Source organism: Populus nigra, chromosome 7 (genome assembly GCF_951802175.1).
Source record: "Populus nigra chromosome 7, ddPopNigr1.1, whole genome shotgun sequence".
In the NCBI taxonomy this organism is placed as follows: domain Eukaryota; kingdom Viridiplantae; phylum Streptophyta; class Magnoliopsida; order Malpighiales; family Salicaceae; genus Populus; species Populus nigra.
The window spans coordinates 13,516,752-13,537,788 of record NC_084858.1 but is presented as its reverse complement, the minus strand read 5'-3'; the positions used below and the strand labels follow the sequence as shown (position 1 = coordinate 13,537,788).

At 33.8% G+C, this 21,037-nt stretch overlaps 3 protein-coding genes across 3 annotated transcripts; 2 read left to right on the top strand and 1 right to left on the bottom strand.

Moving 5' to 3' along the window:
• Positions 1-100: 100 nt before the first annotated feature.
• On the top strand, positions 101-7,527 carry LOC133698461 (uncharacterized protein At1g32220, chloroplastic-like). Its single transcript, XM_062121381.1, has 10 exons — positions 101-408; positions 1,219-1,348; positions 1,449-1,537; positions 1,619-1,674; positions 1,789-1,844; positions 2,704-2,797; positions 5,788-5,867; positions 6,109-6,151; positions 6,602-6,693; positions 7,195-7,527. The coding sequence occupies exons 1-10, from the start codon at positions 347-349 to the stop codon at positions 7,372-7,374; spliced, it is 882 nt and encodes a 293-aa protein (XP_061977365.1). The 5' UTR covers positions 101-346; the 3' UTR covers positions 7,375-7,527.
• Positions 7,528-8,645: 1,118 nt separating this feature from the next.
• On the bottom strand, positions 8,646-9,494 carry LOC133700076 (stress-induced protein KIN2-like). Its single transcript, XM_062123639.1, has 3 exons — positions 9,441-9,494; positions 9,153-9,221; positions 8,646-8,970 (listed from the first exon to the last, which is right to left on the bottom strand). The coding sequence occupies exons 1-3, from the start codon at positions 9,492-9,494 to the stop codon at positions 8,896-8,898; spliced, it is 198 nt and encodes a 65-aa protein (XP_061979623.1). The 3' UTR covers positions 8,646-8,895.
• Positions 9,495-15,877: 6,383 nt separating this feature from the next.
• Positions 15,878-18,348, top strand: LOC133698443 (proline dehydrogenase 2, mitochondrial-like). The gene is made up of 4 exons (XM_062121363.1): positions 15,878-16,554; positions 17,072-17,717; positions 17,810-18,050; positions 18,152-18,348. The coding sequence occupies exons 1-4, from the start codon at positions 15,958-15,960 to the stop codon at positions 18,189-18,191; spliced, it is 1,524 nt and encodes a 507-aa protein (XP_061977347.1). The 5' UTR covers positions 15,878-15,957; the 3' UTR covers positions 18,192-18,348.
• Positions 18,349-21,037: the final 2,689 nt, after the last annotated feature.

Here is a 21,037-nt window from a genome sequence, read left to right as displayed (position 1 = left end):
ATTATTTGAATATATTTTTAAATAAAAAATGCTTTAAAAATAACAAACTGTTTGTATCAACTATCAACCACACTGCTGGAGAGAAGTAAGGAATAAAAGAAGCAAAGAAAATTACTGGTAATTAGTGAAGACACGTTCCATGTCTGTGTCGCGCCACTCTGGTAGTATAGCTATCGAAGGTGGCAACGAATCCCACCTTCATCTTCATCTTCATCTTCTCAAAGAACTAGATTCTATCTTATACTTAGATTTCTTCTGTCCAATAACTCAAGCAATCTGATTCTCTGTTTTCTTTTCTTACTCCAAATTCTTAAAAGCAAAATAAGAAAGTGAAAGCATAAACAACATGAAGAAGACCATCATTTCACGCTTGCTACATTCACAGTCTCCACCATTTCTTAAACCCCAGTAAGTGCTAGCAATTTCTAAATAACATGTTAGTGATTTTGTTTTTTCATTTCTTGAAGTTATATGGCTCTATTCTCATCTGGGTTTTTATCAATTTTCTGAATTGAATGATATATCTATAATTGACTTGCTAAAATTACAAGAAGTTAACTAGGTAGGAGGGATTTTTTTCTGATGAGTAAATGAAGGATTGAAAGTGTTAATTACTTACAAGAATTTGTGTTTGTCAACACGGATATGACCACATTTGATGACCATTAAACAACATACATGGCTTGATTATTAATTAGCTTTTTAATGATTAAATGGATCAAAGATGAATTATGGTGAAAAAGGAGATGGGATGATAAAATGTTGTGATTATAACTGTTCGTGAATCTGCTATGCATGTTAATGAGTGATCATTGGAGAGGATATTCGTAAAAGATATGAAGGATGCTGGGTGAAAAGGGGGTATGCTTTTGGGGCTCGTTGCAATTGTTAATGTGCTTGTCAAGTTTAAGGAGATAGTTTATCTAATGATCAGTGTTGGATGTATCTGAAGGTGATAAAAGTACCATAATGTGGCTGAAGCGAATTATACAAGAATTTTAATGGACCCAATGCCATACTAAAATGATCTATTATGATTGATTCACACTTCTTTCACATATTTTCTTGCATTTTTTTATCCAAACCAGAGATTTTAAATCATTTCATCCTGAATTTTTCCCTCAATAGACTGAATTTATATTATCGCATTACAGCTTTCGTTTATTACACCTGCTCCTGGTTTTTAATCCATTATATCTTCATGGAAAATCATTTCAGTTGTTACCGAGACAGTTCACTGTTTGCAGCTAGAATTGGAAGATTCTTGTCTACAGGCTCTGAGAAGGTTGATGGATCATCAAAACTTGAAGAAGCAGAGAGAGAGGAATTTACACCTCCAAGAGAAAAGGTTTCTTGCTTTGTTATAAAGAGACACCTCTCAGATGATTATTCTCTATTTAGAAGTAGTTGATATTATTTTCTTGCTCGCTAAAAAGCGATTGGTTTAGCTACTTGTTTTAGGTGGAAATGGATTTGTTGGGTCACATATATGCATAGAAGCTCTAGCCCATGGTTTGAACGTATCCAGCTTGAGCAGGTATTACTTCCTTAATAGGGATCAAGAAAGAAATGAAGGTTTTAGAATACTGCCATTGCTAATTCAACTTTTACTTATCAGGTCGGGAAAATCTTCTCTACATGATCCTTGGGCTAACGACATTGTCTGGCATCAAGGTTACCCATGACTTGTATTTTCGTTGTTCCTTACCCATGACTTGTATTTTCGTTGTTCCTTCCCTCCTTATCGGAATGTGAAGAGTAACACTCCTTTTCATTCTTTGCCTACAGGAGATCTGCTTTCACCTGATTCACTAGGGAATGCACTGAATGGAGTGACCTCTGTGGTATGAGATCTTTTAATCAGTTCTCTTTAGTATTAGATAGTATGATCAGAAGATGAAAAGGAGAAGAAAAGTTGAGTTCAAGTACTGATATTAATCATATAATTGTGTATCTGCAACCGCTGATATGGTCTTGTCAATCATTATGGCATGTGTTGGTTCTTTTGAGTCTTTTAACAAAGCAGATCATGTTGTTATTGAATAGACTATTTGTTAGTAAAAAATGACAGAATGATCACACTTTGGTTAGTGGCAAGTGAAGTTTGTAACATACAAGTACATTCGTGAAGTTTTATGTTCCATGCAGTGATACGTATTGGATTATCATGTGCATTAATGATAGGGTTTTTTAGAGAAGAGATTTTTAGTTGTTAACTTGTGCTTGTCATTATAATTTCTGGAGACCTTGTAATTATCCTGTCTGTTTTTAAAATGAGGTATTATCTTCTCAATTAGTTTCATAAGAAAACATTAAATCTGATTACAACTTGACAAGGTAAATGCTCTAGTTCTTCATCAATTGTAAGTTTGAGTTGTGAGAATTCTTTTGATGCTTGGATAAATGCTTCAACATTATTCTAGTTCTTGTTCTACTGCAAAACTCGCAACGATTGCATCTTTAGTGATATGATTTGTTTCATTTGATGTGTAAATTTTTGTGGGTATATTGCTTTGAGACTGCTAATTTGTATATCAAAATGTTGTGGCATATATACACAAACACAAATTTTTGCGCTAAGACACAAATGCCTCTCTAAGTTTGTTGAGTTTCAAAACTTTGTATTGCAATGAAAATCCACTTTTAAATAACATTCTTGGGTAGATGTTGGTTGTTGTTTTGATTTTAAGTCAACTTTTGTAGATCTCATGTGTTGGAGGTTTTGGCTCAAACTCTTACATGTATGACATCAATGGAACTGCAAATATAAATGCTATTAGAGCTGCCTCAGAACAAGGTTTGGTCTTTTTCTCTAAACATTTCCTTTTTTTAACTATTTAATCATGTCCTAAATATTCAATATATGCCTATCATTAATTTAATTTTTCAGAAAATTTCTGTCACAAGGATTGAAAGATTAGTTGGTGATTTATGCAAGAATAAAAAAGCAAGGACAAGAGAAGCCGCTCTGGCTAGAGGATGAACTAGGAAGTAGAGAGATTGCCATTGTTTTTTTTTTATCAGGAATTATCATCTTTAATAATCTTTGAGTTATTGCCTTAGGTTGATAAGTGCCTCCACATTCTACCAATAGTTATTGGGCTTGCATGCCACATTTAGTAGGACAGGACTAGTCCATTGGCCCGCGCTACGACATAAGACGAAGTAAAAAAAATTTTAAGCGCAAAAAAAGAGACTAGGCATTGGTGACATATCTCCTAAAAAAGAAATAGATTTTAACCATAAATTGAACAATATTTTTTTATCTAATATTGAGATTGAAAAACATTTGATCTACTTAGGTTAACGAGGGTTGACCTGTGAAATTCACGGGGATAATCTTGAAAAAAAACAAATTGAAAAGATCAATCATGAATTAACTTAATAATAAAGGACAAAATAGGTAAAAAAACCTAATTGAACACGAGTCAACTAAGTAAACTCGCGACACACGTCATCAAAGTCAATAAATTTTTTATTCCAGAGATTATTTTTCATTTAATTATATGATAATAAAACGCTTGATAATTGTTTTAGGAAACATTTTCTTTAAAAGTAAAAAAGCCATGATAGGCACGTAGAGCCAAGATAGCAAAGGTAGATCATTGATAATAAATGGTGAAATTGCATTCTTTTAGGTTTGAGTTAAATAAAAAAAATAGATCATAGATAACAAATGATGAAATTGTATTTTTTTTTTAAATTGAAGGGTAGAAAAAACATTAAACAAAAAAAAAACAAATAATAGTCCGGCGGATTAACTTGTTAAACCTGGAAAATAACATAAAAAAATAAACATTTTTTTTTAATTTCTTAAGGGGATGGACAACAAATGTTTATTTTTTTTTAAAAGACAACAAACGATGTGCTTTTGCTTTTTGCAGAATTCAGCGACCAGAAATTGCTGGAAAAACAGGGCCTAGGTTTTTTTGGCTTAAAAATTCATTTTCAAGTCATTTTCGACCCAAAACACTTAGAAAACACCTTAAACATTTTGATAAGCCTATCTATGACCTCAAAAAACAAAAAAAAGCTCAAAAAACCGAAGTTAACCCGAATCTAAAAACATTCCCACGGTCAAATCTATCTCCTCGGGAAATGAGAAAGAAAAAAACACCTAGGTGAAACTTTTCTCATGAAATAGAATCCATTGACACTGATTTAAACTATTTTTGTGGTTAGAATCGTCTTCAATGACTACTTTCTCTCTCTACACTGAAATCTGGCTGTCCTCTCTTGTTCTTCTCTCAAAAAAAGAAAAGAAAAATGAGAGTAATGAACTTTGGTTCCAAAATTGAATTTCTAACAACTAAAGGGACCGATCACCTATAAACCGAAAAAGATGGAGGCCTTTGTATGGAATTCAAAGCCGTCACCTATTGTAGCCGCTTTTTTTGCTTTAATTTTCTATCTTTCAATCCAATCCTCTCTTAAAAAAAAAAAGTAATTGAGTGTTAATTTGGGCTCAAAAAGAGCTCAACTGTGCAAAAAAAAGGTTTAAGGACTAATTAAAAGTTTAGACAAAAATACACAATTCCAATGCAACGTGATTTATGAGAGGGTGAACAATGCATTATCAACAGTAAAAACACCACACGGTTTAGTTTTTGTTAATACATGATATAGGATTTTTCTGTAGTATGTTTATCATTTTCCTGATAATTGTATAAAATATTAGGCTGTTTAGCTGGGATAATCGAATATTTGGACATGCATGCATCTTGTATATTATCAAGATAACTTGTTAAGCTATTGCATATTTAAAGAATTGTACATCTATTAGTTCTATGTAGCAAAAGTCCATAATTTTAAGATTGGTGAAGATAAAAGCAGTTGGATAAAGATGAATTGAAAGTACAGGGACAAAAGAAGTTCAACACTAAAAAGAGAAGGAATACGTTTACAAATCTGATCCCCCTCCCTCTTTATAACTTCTGCTTGGAGCGCTGGGATTTTCACCATTTTAAGTGAATTTTGGATCAGGGAAACCCTCCAGTAGACTCTTCTTTTCCTTTTACATAAAGATTCATGAAAAAAAATTAAAGGGTTTGTGACTGTAATTGTTTAAGCTTTGTTTAAGTTTGTTCTGAATATTATTCTCTGAGGTCCTTGATAAAGCTGAGTATATGTCATCTCTGGAATCCAAAGTCCACAATCAAAACAGAAGTAATGGTTATTCTGCTATGACATGGTGAAAACAGTTGGGAGAAGTCTTTAGTGAAGCTTATACCATTCGGTTCTGTTATAAAAATATATTAGAAAGTATTTTATCTGTTTTTTTCTCTTAACAGAGAGAGATCATTATGCATGTTGAGTTAGGGTTTGCTAAAATCTGTCGTTTTGGTGCTCTAGTAAAACTGCGATTGTAAAAGTTAATGATATCCTTATTCTCATTTAGATATCCTCTCATACCAAGATTCTATTACCTTTTCCTTCATGTTCTATACTTTAACATTTTGTTACGGTATTTATAATGATGGATGTAGTTCTAAGGTGGGAACCTCCATTTCATGTTTGGTTGAAATAGTGAGCTGCCTGCTTGTTTTCTTCAATAACTTGCATGATTCCTGCTAATATTTTTCCTTAGTAATCTAATGGGACACAGTAAGGATATAGTGGTCATGAATCATGATTACTGAAACTTGTGTTCATTCGGAAAACATGTTTCAGGTTAATTTGATGGCTGCCAAAATGTGTTGTTATTCACCTTTTGCATGCTTTTCCAGGTTTACATGTTGAGAATTGATAAATATTGCTGGACTCCTAACTGTTCATGGATGTCTTCAGGTGTCAAAAGATTTGTATATATCTCTGCTGCCGACTTTGGTCTGGTGAATTATTTACTAAAAGGATATTTTGCTGGAAAGGTACAATTTGTCTACTCGTTCATATATTATTTCTCTATAATTAAGCTTCTTGTTTTTAGGCCAAGCAAAATGTATGATATTTCAGCACTCTTAGTTCCTATACTTGTCCAGTTCCTTACAGGACCAATCCACATGAAATCTTTTCAATTCTATACATTACTTGTAATGCTCAAAGATTTGTATCTTTATGGCATCAGTTTTTTCAGATCATAACTAGCTTCTAATCTTTCTACTTATGCAGAGATCAACAGAAACCGAACTACTGGATAAATTCCAGCATGGAGGTCAAGTTTCCCATTCTCTTGCTATTGAAATTTGACGTTTGGATAATTCTCACATTGTGTAGTGGGGTATTAGTCCAACACAGTTTTAGTTTTATTTATATAGTCCTTGAATTACAAGTGTTAAATTGAAGTTTCAATTGAAATTTATTGGTCTTGACAAAGTCATGCCCAGCTTTTAAGTCCTTCTATTAACATCAAAATTGTATCGCAAGAACTTGTCCTGATCTGTTACACTGATCTTCTTCCTTATTCAAACTTTCCATGAGTTATACAGCTGAATCTTTACTATATATCGTAAGTTCTTGCTGGCTCCATACACCGGCAATTGATATAAATGAGCATTTGAGGACATTCTTTTATTTTTTTCCTATTCTGGCAGTTTGTACGGTGAAGTTAGAGAGAGCAGTTTAATTCCTATAACCACTTTCCTTTTATTTTTTTTCATTACAGGTGCAATACTTAGGCCAGGTTTCATACATGGTACTCGCAGGGTTGGGAGTGTTCATTTACCTTTAAGTATCATCGGGGCTCCACTGGAGATGGTAATGCACAAAATCAATTCCCCTTTGACGCATTCTTCTGATTCTGTCTTATATATTTTACATTCTTCTAGAAAGGACTGATATGCAGGTAATACATGGTTAGTCTTCTTTATTTTAATTTTCATGAGAAGTTGTTTAAGCAAAAAGGAAAGATAAAAATGAATAGGAAGTGCGCTTGTCTGTGGAGAGTGAACAAATGAAATTGTAGCAGTACTGATGCACCATAGTGCTGTCCTTGGATCTAGCATTCCAGAAGTATTCACCAATTAGAAACTTCTCCATGGATGGTAATTGTTTCTTTGGGATTCCATGGTCCATGTTTAGCTACATGTTTGATATAAAACACCCTCTACTCATCATGCTGGTTAATATCTTTTACATATATACCTTCTAATTGTATTTAAATCCACACCATTATGCAATTACTTGGTTTCATACTCTTTGAAGCTCAAGATGATGATAATTTTATCTTCATATTTACAATTAGTATATGGATTACAGGTCCTCCGACATGCTAAACCACTGACCCGACTCCCACTCATTGGTCCTCTATTTATACCCCCTGTAAACGTCACTTCAGTGGCAAAGGTTGCTGTAAGAGCTGCAGTTGACCCAGCATTCCCTTCTGGCGTTGTTGATGTGTATGGTATACGACAATATAGCCAACAAAACCCCGCTTAGGCTCAGTCTGTGCTTTTGTTTTTTTTTTCCTTTAATACAAGTACAACAATGATGTAGCTGATCTTTACTAGCAATGACACTGTCCTTGAACATTATAATCTGATGCCAATTCCAATTGAGATCAGATCATTTTTTAAAAAAGATTTTATGCAATGTGATGCGCTTGATTAAACATTTTTTGCTTCTAGATTGTTTCAGGGTAGCCCACATTAATATTGACATAAAAGAAGTAACTTTTTTTTTAAAAAAAATAACATGGGTGTCTGAGTCAGTTTGCGCGCATTTCGACTAATCTCATGGGTTTTAAAGTTAAAAACTATGTGAGTTTTCAGTAGCTCTGAAGGGACTCGAACTTGTAACTATTAGAAAGCAAACTTAAAATCTGACCAGTTGAGCTACCATTATTAAAAATAATTTATGGAAATTGACTAAGTAACCAAAATAAACCTATTCTAAGTTTCTAATTGGCACTCGAAATACACATAATGAGGAATTTACTCACAGGACATTAATTGTCTGATGTGTTGCTGATCTATTTAAGATCACTGTTCATGTTCATAGATTGATGCACAGGATTGTGTCCGGAGTTTGGCGGCTCTAGATAAAATGACAGAGATTGGAGTTTGATAAATGCAATCTCGGTCCTCTTTACCCTGGTGATGGAGGAGAAGCAATGTGATGGACGTAAAGAAGACCAAGAAGAAAGCTTAGGCATTGAGAAGGCAGGACGAGCAAGAACGGAATCAAACCTTGGGTGAACATGTTAAACTTTGAGCTGCTAGCCATGCATAGACTGAGATGATATTACAGGAATTGGATTTTAAGTCCCAGTTAGGTGTCGTAATATTTTGTTTCGAGAGTTTATGATGTCACAAGAGGATGGTGCCTAGCTACTAGGGCAATACCAAGCTTATCCCATAAATCTGAACCGTTCCTGTGGTTAAAGTCTTCTTCAAACTACAAGGCTGATTTCATCCAACAGTATGGTAGTGATCAAAGGCTCCCAGAGTCAGATCCTTATAAAGAAACTGAAGTATCAATTAGTTTCCATTTCCCAAGAATTTCTCCTGCAGATAGTTTTACCCCGTGAAATGTAAATTGCCTGTGTAATGCTGTATCTCAGTGTCTGTTTTTTAACAAAATCATAACTCGGTCAGAAATCAAAGCTACTTGATTAATTAAGGTGGATATGTTCCAAATTGTAAGCATCTTTCACGGCTATCAGCTAAAAAATTTGCTGTGTAGTTTTGCAAAGCCTCACATTGCATGACTGGCAACATATATTCAATTCAATTTAATTTAATTTAATTTTCATCATTCGACATGTGGAAATAATGCCATCTGAAGAAAAAAAAGAAACAGGCTTCTTGTTTACTTGATGCATCTCAAAATCTAGGGAAAAGACATATCTTTCCTTTGAGTCGAGTGCTACCAGCTCTCATAGAGCAAGATTAACAACTGGAAAGGTAGCAAGGTTGCAAACAGAAAACCTAAAAAACAAAGTGGGGATCCAAATCTCTCTCATTTGTTTGCACTAACTTTGCTCTTAACAGTCTCAGCAGCTCCTTGTGCTTTAGCCTTTATTTGCTGACCAGTCTGCAATTCAAAATAATGTGTAAATATTAACAAATGACAGAGTAGTGTTGTGGGATCTATGAAAGGATAATCTCTGAGACATTGATTGAAAGATAATCTCTGAGATTGTTCCTTGAAAGATTGAGAGGAAACTTGTATTATATATGACTGTCAATGAGCATAGTGGAAAAGAAGTCCTGAACCTCTTGGCATGATTCCATGGCAGACTGGGCAGCATGGGAAGCTTTGTCCATGAACTGGCTGGTCTTTTCCTGAAAGGAAAATATGATTAGAACACCTGTATATTCACCTAGAAAAATCTGGGAAACACACTATATTTAATTATTCATGTGACCATGCTAGCTACTTCATATCATAATTCATATGCATGACAGCATGAAGGACAAGGCATGCATGCCTTCCATCTGGTATCATGCCTGTAAAAACTGCTTCAAGAAATAGTATATTATGAACATGTGGAGGACTAAAACCTGAGCTTGGCCCTTGGCTTTGCCAGCTTGGAAACCAGTGCTGTGAGAATCCATTCTTTTTCTGTTTCTTTTTGAAAATACAAATGCAAACAAAATGAGGCTCGAGTTTTCAACTATGGAGATGAAAATCTTCAAAAATTAAGGTATCTTGGATTAGGATACAAGTTAATTTTTAAAATATTTTTTATTTAAAAATACATTAAAATAATATATATTTTTAAAATTATTTTTAATATCAATACATCAAAATAATTTAAAAATATAAAAAAATTAATTTTAAGAACTTTTTAAAAAAATCAGAGAAACATCATTTAAAATACAGCTCAAAACGATCCATGTATTTTACGTTACTAGATCTCTTTTTGTGGTTTCGGATAATAATTATAAGAAGAAATATGTTTTTTTTAATAAGAAAATTTGCTTCAATTTAAAGATAATGATAGATATTTACAAGTCAAGTTTTTCTATATTCATAATTTATTCATTATCTATTGAAGGTAAAAAATTCAGATATTCATACTTATTTATTGGGTTCGGATATCATATAGATATAATATCCAACTATTACTTATTTATTGGGTTCGGATATCATATAGATATAATATCCAACTATTATTTATTATTCAATATAAACAAAATAAGGTGCGGGTATATATCAGGTTATGTTTGAATTAATTTTGAGAATATTTATACCTTATCAATTATAAAATAATTATAAAAAAATCCCCACTCGTTCTGTTCCACGTGCCATCAAGGCAGGGAGTCACGTGGTGTGTTTGTGGAGTAGAAGACTTCTTTTTCTTTTTGTTGGTGCTGACGGTGACAGTCACCTCCACAAGTGAGAGATTGATGGCCGAGAAGTTGAGGTCTGATGCTGGAAATTCTTTCATGAAATTCTTTTTATTTTTTTTATTTTATAGAGACTTCACGCACCAAAACTACTTCAAAGTGACTCAAAACTGTGACGTGGAAGTGGATTGCACTGTCCTAAAGGTCCCAATCAAACGGTTGAAATTACAGATCCTCCGATCATGGACCCAGTCAGATCCTCGTCATCTAAATCTTAACTTATCTTCCAAGTACACGTGTAACGGCGCGCTTATAAGTTACGAACAGATGTCTTTCTAATTTTAGTAAGTGTAAGTGGTAAAATTTTCTTTCTTACAGCTTCTCTTTTCACAGTCCAACAAATGAAATTTCACTGTCTGCTACACGAATTATATATTAAAATAATATTTTTTATTTTTAAAAAATTATTTTTAATATTAAAGCATTAAAATAATTAAAAAAATAAAAATATATTAATTAAAATAAAAAAAATAAAAAAATTTAAATTAAAAAAAAACACTTTTAAAATACAAAAACAATAAATACTCTAAACTAGTGTTAATATAGCTGGATCTAGGATTTTATCTTAAAGGGGTTTAAAAAAATAATTTACTTGGTGAAATTTAGATAATTTTATTAACCCTTCAATATCTAAATTGATATTATTTTAATTTTTTTTTTAAAATATATCATTATAATTCATTCAAATAAATTTGTTAAACCCATCCTGAAATAATTCAGGATAACAGTCGCTAATGTGTTCGGCAATGTGGTAGCGGTTGTTTTTCAAATAACCTTTTGTGCCGAAATACATGCCAATGATATTTTTTTATTTTTTAAAAATTATTTTTGATATCAGCATATCAAAACGATCCAAAACGTACAAACTATATTCAATTTTAGCAAAAAAAAAATTTTTAATTTTTTAGAAACACGATTTGCACCGCGTTTCCAAACACATTCTAACTCTCCACAACTCACTACGGTTGATTTTGTTCAAAATAAATCATGTATTATTGAAATTTTGAAAATGAAACAACAATTTTGAGATTTCGCATTCTCATGGTAAACAACTAAAATTAAGCTGTTTTATATTAATACTTACCTTTAATATCCGATATTAGCTTTGTGATAAAAATTTAAAACAAGGAAATAGAGATTAAAACAAGCTTAAAGTTAAAAAAAAATAAAGAAAATCCCTTCAACGTAATTTAATTTTAACAAAATCCTTTTTTTTGTGCTAATAAAATTCCTATTTCGATAATTAAGCTAATATAAATCCAAAGATATTCTTAACAAATTATTAAATGTTTTGATAAGTTTACTCAAAATAATTTAATTTAATTTAATTTAATTTCAACTCATTGTGATGACTGGAAAATTAAGATTTAATATTTTTTTAATTTAAAAACTTGTTTTCAACCTATTTTTTTTACCCAAAACATATTAAGAATAGTCATAAACTTGTCGAGGACCTCTAATAAATGAAAAAAACCAATTGATATCAAAAATCAAACCGAGTTCAAATCTATTTTTTTCCATGAATTTTAAAGGTAAAAAATACACATTATGAACTTCCATAATCAAATAGAACCATTTGACACAAATATTAACTATTTTGATGGTCTAAATTGGTGTCAACAACATCTTTCTCTCTTTACTGTTGGAATCTGGTGACCTCTCTCTCTACTCTTTTAATCAAAGATTAAGAAATAATAAAAATGAAATTTTAAACTAAAATTAAATTGGAAAAATATTGAGGTACCTGTCACGAGGTGTGCCGCGACGTCGTCGGTAACGGCGGAGGCATTTATTATGCCAATGATGAGGTATTGTATTAGAAAACTTTTTTGAATTTAATCATAAAATTATGATTAATGTTCAAGAGTCACCACCTAATATTATGGGTACTAGGAACTTATGGTCTGCGAGAGTCTGAGCAAGAGATTAATTGTACAAGGGAAAAACGCATCACCCTCAGTGCATCCTACCTAAGGTAAGCTGCATTGTTTTTCTAGGTCGAGTTTCTATTTGTTGGTCTTTTCTAAGGTTCAAGACAGATCTCTTTTCATGAAAGAGTCTCTACCCTATCGAATTAAATTTTAACCATTCTAAAGTTAAAATTTTAGCATCACATTTATTTTATGTCTTATATCTTTAATACCTGATGGTGTATTTTATTGTGTAATTTTACACCCTATAGGTATTAAAGTCAACATTTGGATTCTAAAAAAAAGATTGTAAAAGGGTTTTTGATATTTTGACCAAACCGTAATGGATAATCATAAACTGGTTACGATATCCATTTTGCATTTTAAAACATGAGAAAGATGCAATTTTTGTTTTTATAAAGATATGCTTGGAAACATTTTAGGATTTGGTCGTATGCATGAAAACAAAACATTTTTTTTTAATTTTTTTGAAAGAGGAAATTAATTTAAAATATTTAAGATTTTTTTTTAAATTTGTTTTAGAAATATTTTGGAGGAAACCAGGTATTTTAATACTGGATCTGTATCTTACAGTATAAGTATACAACCCAATATTAAGCAAAATTGGTAGAAAAACATGTTAGAAAATTAAAAAATTGTTTTTGAATGGATTTTTGAATTTTTTTTGTTGGAATTTTTTGTTTTTTTTTAAGAAATATATATAATATAATATAATATAATATTAATTAAATATTATTAAATATATGGGCTGGGCCATACTAGCTAACTAGGCCAAGCCCAACTGGGTTGGACCGAAATCGGCCCAACAAAACTGACCCTTTTAGAGGGGCGGACCGACCCAACCATTTAGGCTGGGCTAGAATAGGTCTAACTATAGTTTTTAAACCCGGCTCAGTCCAAGGCCCGGGTTCCGAGTATTGACCGGGTCACCGGGTTTTGGCCGGGTTACCGGGTCGGCTGGGTCAATCCCTATTTTAAAAAAAAATTCAAAACGACGTTGTTTTAATTAAAAAACAAAAGTCAACGGGTTGCAACTGAGTTTTTGACCGGGTTTTGCCCGGTCATGACTATTTTTTCTTCAACTCGGCCCGATTCCAGCCCTGGATCGGCTAGGTTCCGGGTCGACTTGTCGGGCCGGGCCGGGTTTCAAAACTATGGGTCCAACTTACCTTCAAAGTTAATTATTCTTCCATTGCATGCAAAATATCTTTTGCATGCAATGGCCATGGGAACGAGGAAGAAGAAAAGGGAGGTCACCTGACATGAGTGGGAGGAGTTGCTGGTCTAGGTGGCTGATGAGAGGCTGGTGGCGGTGTTGGTGGAGAGTTTTATGGCCGGTGTCGGTTGTGGGGTGAAGGAGAGAGAAGAAACAAAAATTACAGAGGAGAGAGAGAGAAGGTCACGGTGGCTGCTCTGCTGCTGGTGAGGAGCTGGGTTGATGAAGATGATGGTGGTCAAGCCGATGGTGACGGTGGAGGTTGGTGCTGATGTTGTTGCTTCTGATGTTGGAGAAGGAAAAAAAACAAAAATGGTGGTGCTGATGGGCTACTGCTGTCACGGAGGAAAAGGGAGAAGCAATCAGTGGAGAGGGAGAAGTGTGGTGGAGAGGATGGTGGTCAAGCCGGCGGTGACGGTAGTGGTGGCTGAAGGCACGATTGAGAAGGAGAAAGAAGAGAGAGAGAGAGAGAGAGAGAGATAGGAGAGGGTGACTGGTTTTTTGTCAACTTTGGACTCGATTTGTGTCAGGCCATGAAATCCACCCCTATTTATAGAAGGTGGAAGAGGGTAATCTTATTTACACAAGGAGAAAATTGTAGCCATTGCTTCAGTTGGGAAGGATCTCAACTATTGGTTCAAAGTAGACACCATGAACTGTTAAATCTGACAGTTTAAGGCTGCTTGAGGTGGCTACTTTAGGTCGGTGTCATGGCTATTGTGTTGTCATTCAGAATGAACGGGCCATACCCAGGGATAGAGAGTTGTCAGATGAACATTTTGGTTCATAATTTGTCAAATTTGATGGACATTTAGAGCATTAAATGCACCTGAAATGTAGCCACCCTAGACAGTTTTTCAGCTAAAAATCAAATAAGATAATGAAAAGTGACCGACGACGCGTCGTTAGGTGTTTTTTTTTTAATTCAAAACGGCGCCGTTTAAGGTTAAATTATGGATTTTTTTCCAACTTCAATTTAGTCCTTTAGCTTTCAATTGTTTTCGATTATAACCTTAATTGACCCTAAACGTTTGATTTAGTGCAATTTAGCTCCTGAATAACTTCAATGTGAACCCCAAATTTACGAGTCTTTTGCATTTTTGTCATTGGTCTAGGATTTATGCAATTTAACCCCTAATTGACCATTAAACTTTTAATTTTTTCAATTTCACCCCATTTTTTGTCAATTAAGCTCTCATAGTTTGGCTTTTTTTCAAATTGATCCTTGACTGTGATTGTTTTCAATTTGACCCCTAATTGACCCCAAAACTTTATTTTTCTTACAATTTGGCCTCTGATTTCAATCAATTAATTTGGTAAAAATTAAATTTGGTGTCTTAAAATTCCAATCTTCTCAATTAAGCTCAAATTGGGCCTCCAAACTTATTTTTTTACCAATTAAGCCCCTAATAAAATTAATTTGACCATTTTAAAGTATAATTAAGTTCTTGCACTTAATTAAATCTTTCAATTAGACCCAAATTAATTTTTAATCATAATTAAACTTTAATTTGGCCATGATTAAATCAAATTGACATATTAAAAATTTAATTATATCCTTAGACTTAATTGTTATGCAATTACATTCAATAAGCATTTAATTTGACATTGAATTTGCATTGTTTCTTCATTGTTGGGTATAATGAAGTACAATTTCCTTCAAAATTACAGTTGTCTTCCCCGACCTGCTTTCCTCAGTTGCCATCCTTTATTTTATTTTTATTTTTTTTATTTTGAAAAAAAATAAATTTTGGGGAATAACCTATAATTAGGTTATGATAGTACCAGAATTTTATTATTTGTGTTATTTTTAAAATGTGAGGACCAAAGTGTATCTTTTTTAAAACTTTTAACATGCCACTTATGTTTGATGTCATTTTCAATTTGATCTATATTTTTCTAATTTCACCATTAATTAAAAAATTAAAAGTAATTAGTTTTTAATTAGGATTAAATCACCCAAAAATCAAATTTGAAAACTAAAATGAATTATTAAAAAATAAATTGTAGATCCATTATATTTTGTATTTGTGTGAACATTACAGTTAAAATCTCACACCTTTTAGATTTTTACTTAATTATTCCTAAATTAAAAAAAAATCAATTTTTATGTCCTCTAAGTAAAATCCCGGTCGTAAATTTGAAGTGCTATTTTGTTTTTAAATTTTCAAAGGAAAGATATTAAAAATATATTAGATAATCGACCGAGTCTTTACTTTTTATATATATATATATATATAATCAGAGTCCTGAAGCATATTTACTCCACTTATTATTAATAATAATAATAATAATAATAGCAGCAGGAGTAAAACTCAAACTTGCTTACCTCATCAAATCCAATAGAATAAATAAATTAATAAATAAATAAATAAATTAGCAGTCAACTATCCTTCAAATATTTCCTATATAATCTCCTCCACCATGACAGCATGACTCATTCCCCTATCTTTCTTATAACATCGGATTTCTCCTAAAAATTTGAAAAAATACAAAATAAAAACCTTGATCTCCAACTTTCATGGCCCCAAAACTTCTGCCACCAAAACAACTCCAAAACCTACGTTTCTTTATCACAAGGTCTCTCCACACCTCCTCCTCCTCCTCCCCGTCCCTGTCCTCGTCCTCTATATCCACCGCCGCCGCAGTCTCCCCTCTAAACTTGGCTGAAAAACCTGAACCCGCTTTTCAAAAACCACTCACCGCCATTCAAGATCATGCAAAACCATCATCTATCCTAGACTTTCATGACCACCAAAAACTTTTCTCAAATTTGCCAACCACCAAACTCTTGCATGCATCTTTAAATCTTTACCTGGCTTCTATAAGTCCTATGGTTGATTTTGGGATGTGGGTTATGAACTCTAGGCTTATGGAGACAGATAATATTTTACGTGCTGCTATGATAAAGACCGTAAGGCATACGTTCTTTGAACATTTTTGTGCTGGAGAAGATGTTGTTGAGGCAGGAAGGTGTATTAAGAAAGTTAATGAATCTGGTTTAAGAGGGATGTTGGTTTTCGCTGTTGAATATACAGGTGATAATGATGCTTGTGATCAGAATTTGAAAGGGTTTCTTGATACTGTTCAATCTGCCATGTCTCTTCCTCCATCTTCTGTAAGATTTCAATTTTCCTTAATTTTAGCCCTTTTTGTTTATCAATTTAATTTTACTATCTTTTTCCAAATTTTTTTGATCCGTTAATTAGTTCATATTAGCCAGAGAGTAATTTACTTTTGAAATTAGATACGGGTCCTGCAGCATATGCTAGTTTTACTGCTTGGAATGCAAGCAGAATCCTTCAAATACAAGTGTAAGCAAGTTGTGTCCTGTTGGACTCCACCTCTCATGGTGTACAATATTGACCGTAAGAATTTTGAAATACATGCATCACAGAAAATGACAGCAAGAGCATAGCCAGATTAGTTGAATATTCTTCTTGAGAGGTTTCCTCTCGGAAATTGAACACACTAGCTACAAGAGCACATCTTTCCTTCGGTTTTATGGTCCGGGTATCCTCGGGCTAGCTTTCGTGTATCCTACCAAGTTTCTTTTGTCTTTCTTTGATGTTGTGAGAAAGAAAACAACCCAGATGTTGAATGCTAATTTTATTATTTTTGTGTACTTACATCAGGTGAGCAGTGTGGTGGTAAAGATCACAGCAATTTGCCCCCTAAGCTTGTTAGAGAGAGTTAGTGATTTGTTAAGGTGGCAACAGAGATATCCTTCTTTCAACCTTCCATGGAAACAGAACAGTTTTCCACTTTTTTCTGATTCAAGCCCCTTGTATCATACTCTTAAAAAACCAGAACCATTAACCCCACAAGAAGAGCACGATCTCCAATTAGGCCAGGAGAGATTGTGGAAACTATGTGAAAAAAGTGTCCAGGCCAATATCCCATTAACGGTGGATGCAGAGAAAACAGCTATTCAACCTGCCATTGATTACTTGACATATTCGGCAGCGATCAAGTACAACAAAGATGATAATCCCATTGTGTATGGCACAATTCAAGCCTACTTGAAAGATGCAAAAGAGAGATTGTTACTTGCAACTAAAGCTGCTGACAAAATGAGAGTCCCTATGGGGTTTAAGGTAGTGAGGGGTGCTTACATGTCTAGTGAAAGTAAATTAGCCTCTGCATTAGGTTATGATTCTCCCATTCACAATAGTATTCAAGAGACACATGCTTGCTACAATGATTGTGCTTCGTTCATGCTTGAAAAGATCGCTAATAGCTCGGATGCAGTCATTCTTGCAACACATAATGTTGAATCAGGTAAAGATTTCAAGGAAACATATATATGATAAATTACAGCTATTGTAATAGAAATTGGATTTGATACAGGATGTTCTGTGTAAATTCTATAGGGAGATTGGCAGCAACGAAGGCACTAGACCTGGGGATTAGAAAGGGGAATCCAAAGCTTGAGTTTGCACAGCTATATGGAATGTCAGATGCACTTTCATTTGGTTTAAGCAATGCAGGTTTTCTAGTTAGCAAGTACATGCCATATGGACCTGTTGAGAAGGTTATCCCTTACCTTCTAAGGAGGGCTGAAGAGAATAGGGGACTATTATCTACTTCAAGCATTGACAAGGAACTCATGAGGTGAAGTACTTTAACACCGACTCAAGAATCTGAAAACAAATAAGGGTTTTAGAAAATGGTCTCAAGTCACAATGGTTTTACTCTTTTTTTTTTCTCTGCAGGAAGGAGTTGAAGAGAAGACTTAAAGCTGCAATCTTCTGAAGTGAAAGTTCAAAGCTTTGAGCGACAAGCCGACAACAAGGTCTAGAATTGGAAGATGACAGAAAATGTACATATGTAATCAAAAGCAAATTGCTCACTAGAACAAAAACAGTTCACGTTATCTTGAAAAAATAATGTTCATAGCAATCTTGCAGCAGATTTTATTGTTTCTTCTCTCTGCTCTCACAACAACTCGACAACATTCTTTCCTTACCCTCAAAGGGACAAGCCTGATAATTTGGATCTAAATGTGTAAGCAAAGAGAGCTTTCATGAGTTCAGTAGAGTGCTTGGACATCAAAGCTTGAAGGAGACTTGCTATAATTAATTCTGTCATTCAAATTCACATGGTGGGTAATCAGCAAATTAACGAGTAACGAAAAAAATGATTTCTAAGCAATCTGAGCCTCAACATTGTCACACTACAAGGACAGATTCTTTTTTTATATATATATAAAAAGTCATTTGAAAAGGGAATTGTTTCCATGAAATGAATGGCTGCAATTAACCCCAGCTAGGAGTATTTGCTAGCCTACTAAATCTTTTTAATTCTTGTTGTTCATCATGTCCTTTCCCCCCCTAAATTAAGGAGTCACTGCTTATGGTGGAGTGATGTGGAGATCAGAGCACTTATCTTTTGTGGTAGGTCAAAAGATAAAATTGCAACTGAAGATTAGATGACGTGGGAAAAAGATCCAAAATGTTCTCCATGTGTGGCTGGCTGACTCAGATTTACCAGGGTTGTTTTTAGAGTGTAACGATTATTTTTTGAAATATTTTTTTAATATATAAAAATTAAAAAAATTAATTTTAACATCAGAATATTAAAACAATCTAAAAATATTTAAAAAAATAATTTAAAATAAAAAATATTAATTTTTTATGAAACACTGCTTAGACCCTTTAAAAAACAACCCTTAAGTTTACTATATATATAAAAAAAAAAAATCCAGCTTTGATCAAATAAATTAGGTTTTTGTTAGGGCAGGTGAAATTTAACCAAACTAATGTTTCATTGCTCCATGGAAATTCCAGAGACTATGTAGCAAAAACAAAATTTTAATATTCTTCAAACGGCAAAATGATGGTACGGATAATTTGGCCTTGAAAAAAAGAAAGAAAAGCACACCAAAATTAATCTTTGCTTCTTGGCAACTTTCACCTTCATCTTGTGTGTCTTCTGTCCATTTCTCTCCCCAACAGGAACAAGCAGCGTATCTTTATCTAGTAGATTTGTGTGTTCATCATAGTGCACTAATGCTACGGAATGGGCTTCACCATAATGTAGTGCCTCAAACTCCATTCCAACCCAAATAATTTAAGTCTATTTCGTGGATGACAAGGCAATTATTAGGAATAAACAAACTTATCACAATCTCCAACATTTCCAGCTGTAAGATCATGACTTTGTTCATTCACACTGCTGTGCAACATGCTTGATGGGTTCACATATGTGCAATGCATTGGAAAATGAAGAAGGGAAATTAATTGAAAAAAAACAAAACAAAATCAGACAGCTAGAGAATCAAATTAGGTGCATAAAATTCAGCAGGGAGACACAAATTTTTCACATGACATGAAAGAACTCAAGGTACATGAAATGTAAGGAAAGAAAGTCCCAACAACTTGCTCTAATAGTGGATGTCAAAATCATACCAATTGGAGTCCCAACTAGTTGGGAATACACTTTATTTGCCGTGACAGATGAGCAGAAGAGCATAGCATTTCCAAGAAAATGACAGGTATAGATAGAAACCAAATAAAAGATTCCAAAAGCCATCTACCACTGCCCATCACAGCTTAGCTAGCTGCCTTGAATGCTGATGTTATCGAAAGCATGATAATGAAAAGAAAGTTATTGCCAGTCCAGAGAGATGATGTGGCTGGTTAGATCCACATGGGCCAAGTCCTTGCAATAGTTTTCCAGGAGGAGATTATGACAAAAGGGAAGGTGAAAGTGATTCTGTAGAATTTTCTCCACTATAAGATTCAGAATGATACATTTGCATATGAAAGCAGCAGGAAACCCAGTAATGAGCCCTCTGGCTCAAAAGGACCACTCACATCATAAAAAGGGAGGTTCACACATTCAAGCAACGAGGGGGGGGGGGGGGGGGGGGTATGAAAACGACTAATCAGCGACCAACAGAAAGAACTAGCCTGATTGAACAAACAGCACGCTAGAGAAAAGTTTTTAGTGGACAAATCAAAATGTTCTGCTGTTAAGAGGATGTGATCAAGGATGACTAAGTTGGTAACCATACCAGGATGGTTGAAAGTGATAAGCACCAAATTACTGATAGCAAAGGGACCCCTCAGGGCATATTGGCATATTTGGCCACAATGCGACCCTATGACAGTATGATCAAATAGTGCAGCGGGGATAAAAAGTGTCATTGAACTAGTAAGGAGTGCACTCTGGTTCTACTTGACTACGCCTCGTGATCATCCAAGGAGTTTAAAAGGGAAAGTGCAAAGGATTTCTTTACGAACCACGAACCACATAACGTGGTAATATTAACTTGACAGATTTCCATCACAGATCTTGATAACATTTGTCACCTGATTCCATATAACCGGATCCATGCTGAAGATATGGAAAGAAAATGTTATACTACATTGGTATGAAAAAAGATGTACATGAATAACAAGAAAATTGTAGCCAATAAGTATCTCGCTACTATTTTTCATGTCTTCTACTTTCAGGATTGGAATAGAGAGTGCAAGAAAGTGGGATTATATTTTCAGCAGCATACTTTGTAGCATAAACGCAGTTAATGTACTCATCATTTACATGTCATCACATAGAGGGGATCAACCAGGAATTGTTATGAATCATGATCCTCT

Coding starts and splice junctions, on each gene's coding strand:
- LOC133698461 (XM_062121381.1), top strand. CDS start 347: ATGAAGAAGACCATCATTTCACGCTTGCTACATTCACAGTCTCCACCA. Junction 1,675..1,788: donor CGACATTGTCTGGCATCAAG/GTTACCCATGAC, acceptor CTTTGCCTACAG/GAGATCTGCTTTCACCTGAT. Junction 2,798..5,787: donor TAGAGCTGCCTCAGAACAAG/GTTTGGTCTTTT, acceptor GGATGTCTTCAG/GTGTCAAAAGATTTGTATAT.
- LOC133698443 (XM_062121363.1), top strand. CDS start 15,958: ATGGCCCCAAAACTTCTGCCACCAAAACAACTCCAAAACCTACGTTTC. Junction 17,718..17,809: donor AACACATAATGTTGAATCAG/GTAAAGATTTCA, acceptor TAAATTCTATAG/GGAGATTGGCAGCAACGAAG. Junction 18,051..18,151: donor ATTGACAAGGAACTCATGAG/GTGAAGTACTTT, acceptor TTTTCTCTGCAG/GAAGGAGTTGAAGAGAAGAC.
- LOC133700076 (XM_062123639.1), bottom strand. CDS start 9,494: ATGGATTCTCACAGCACTGGTTTCCAAGCTGGCAAAGCCAAGGGCCAA. Junction 9,222..9,440: donor AAGCCAAGGGCCAAGCTCAG/GTTTTAGTCCTC, acceptor TTTTCCTTTCAG/GAAAAGACCAGCCAGTTCAT. Junction 8,971..9,152: donor CCATGGAATCATGCCAAGAG/GTTCAGGACTTC, acceptor TTTGAATTGCAG/ACTGGTCAGCAAATAAAGGC.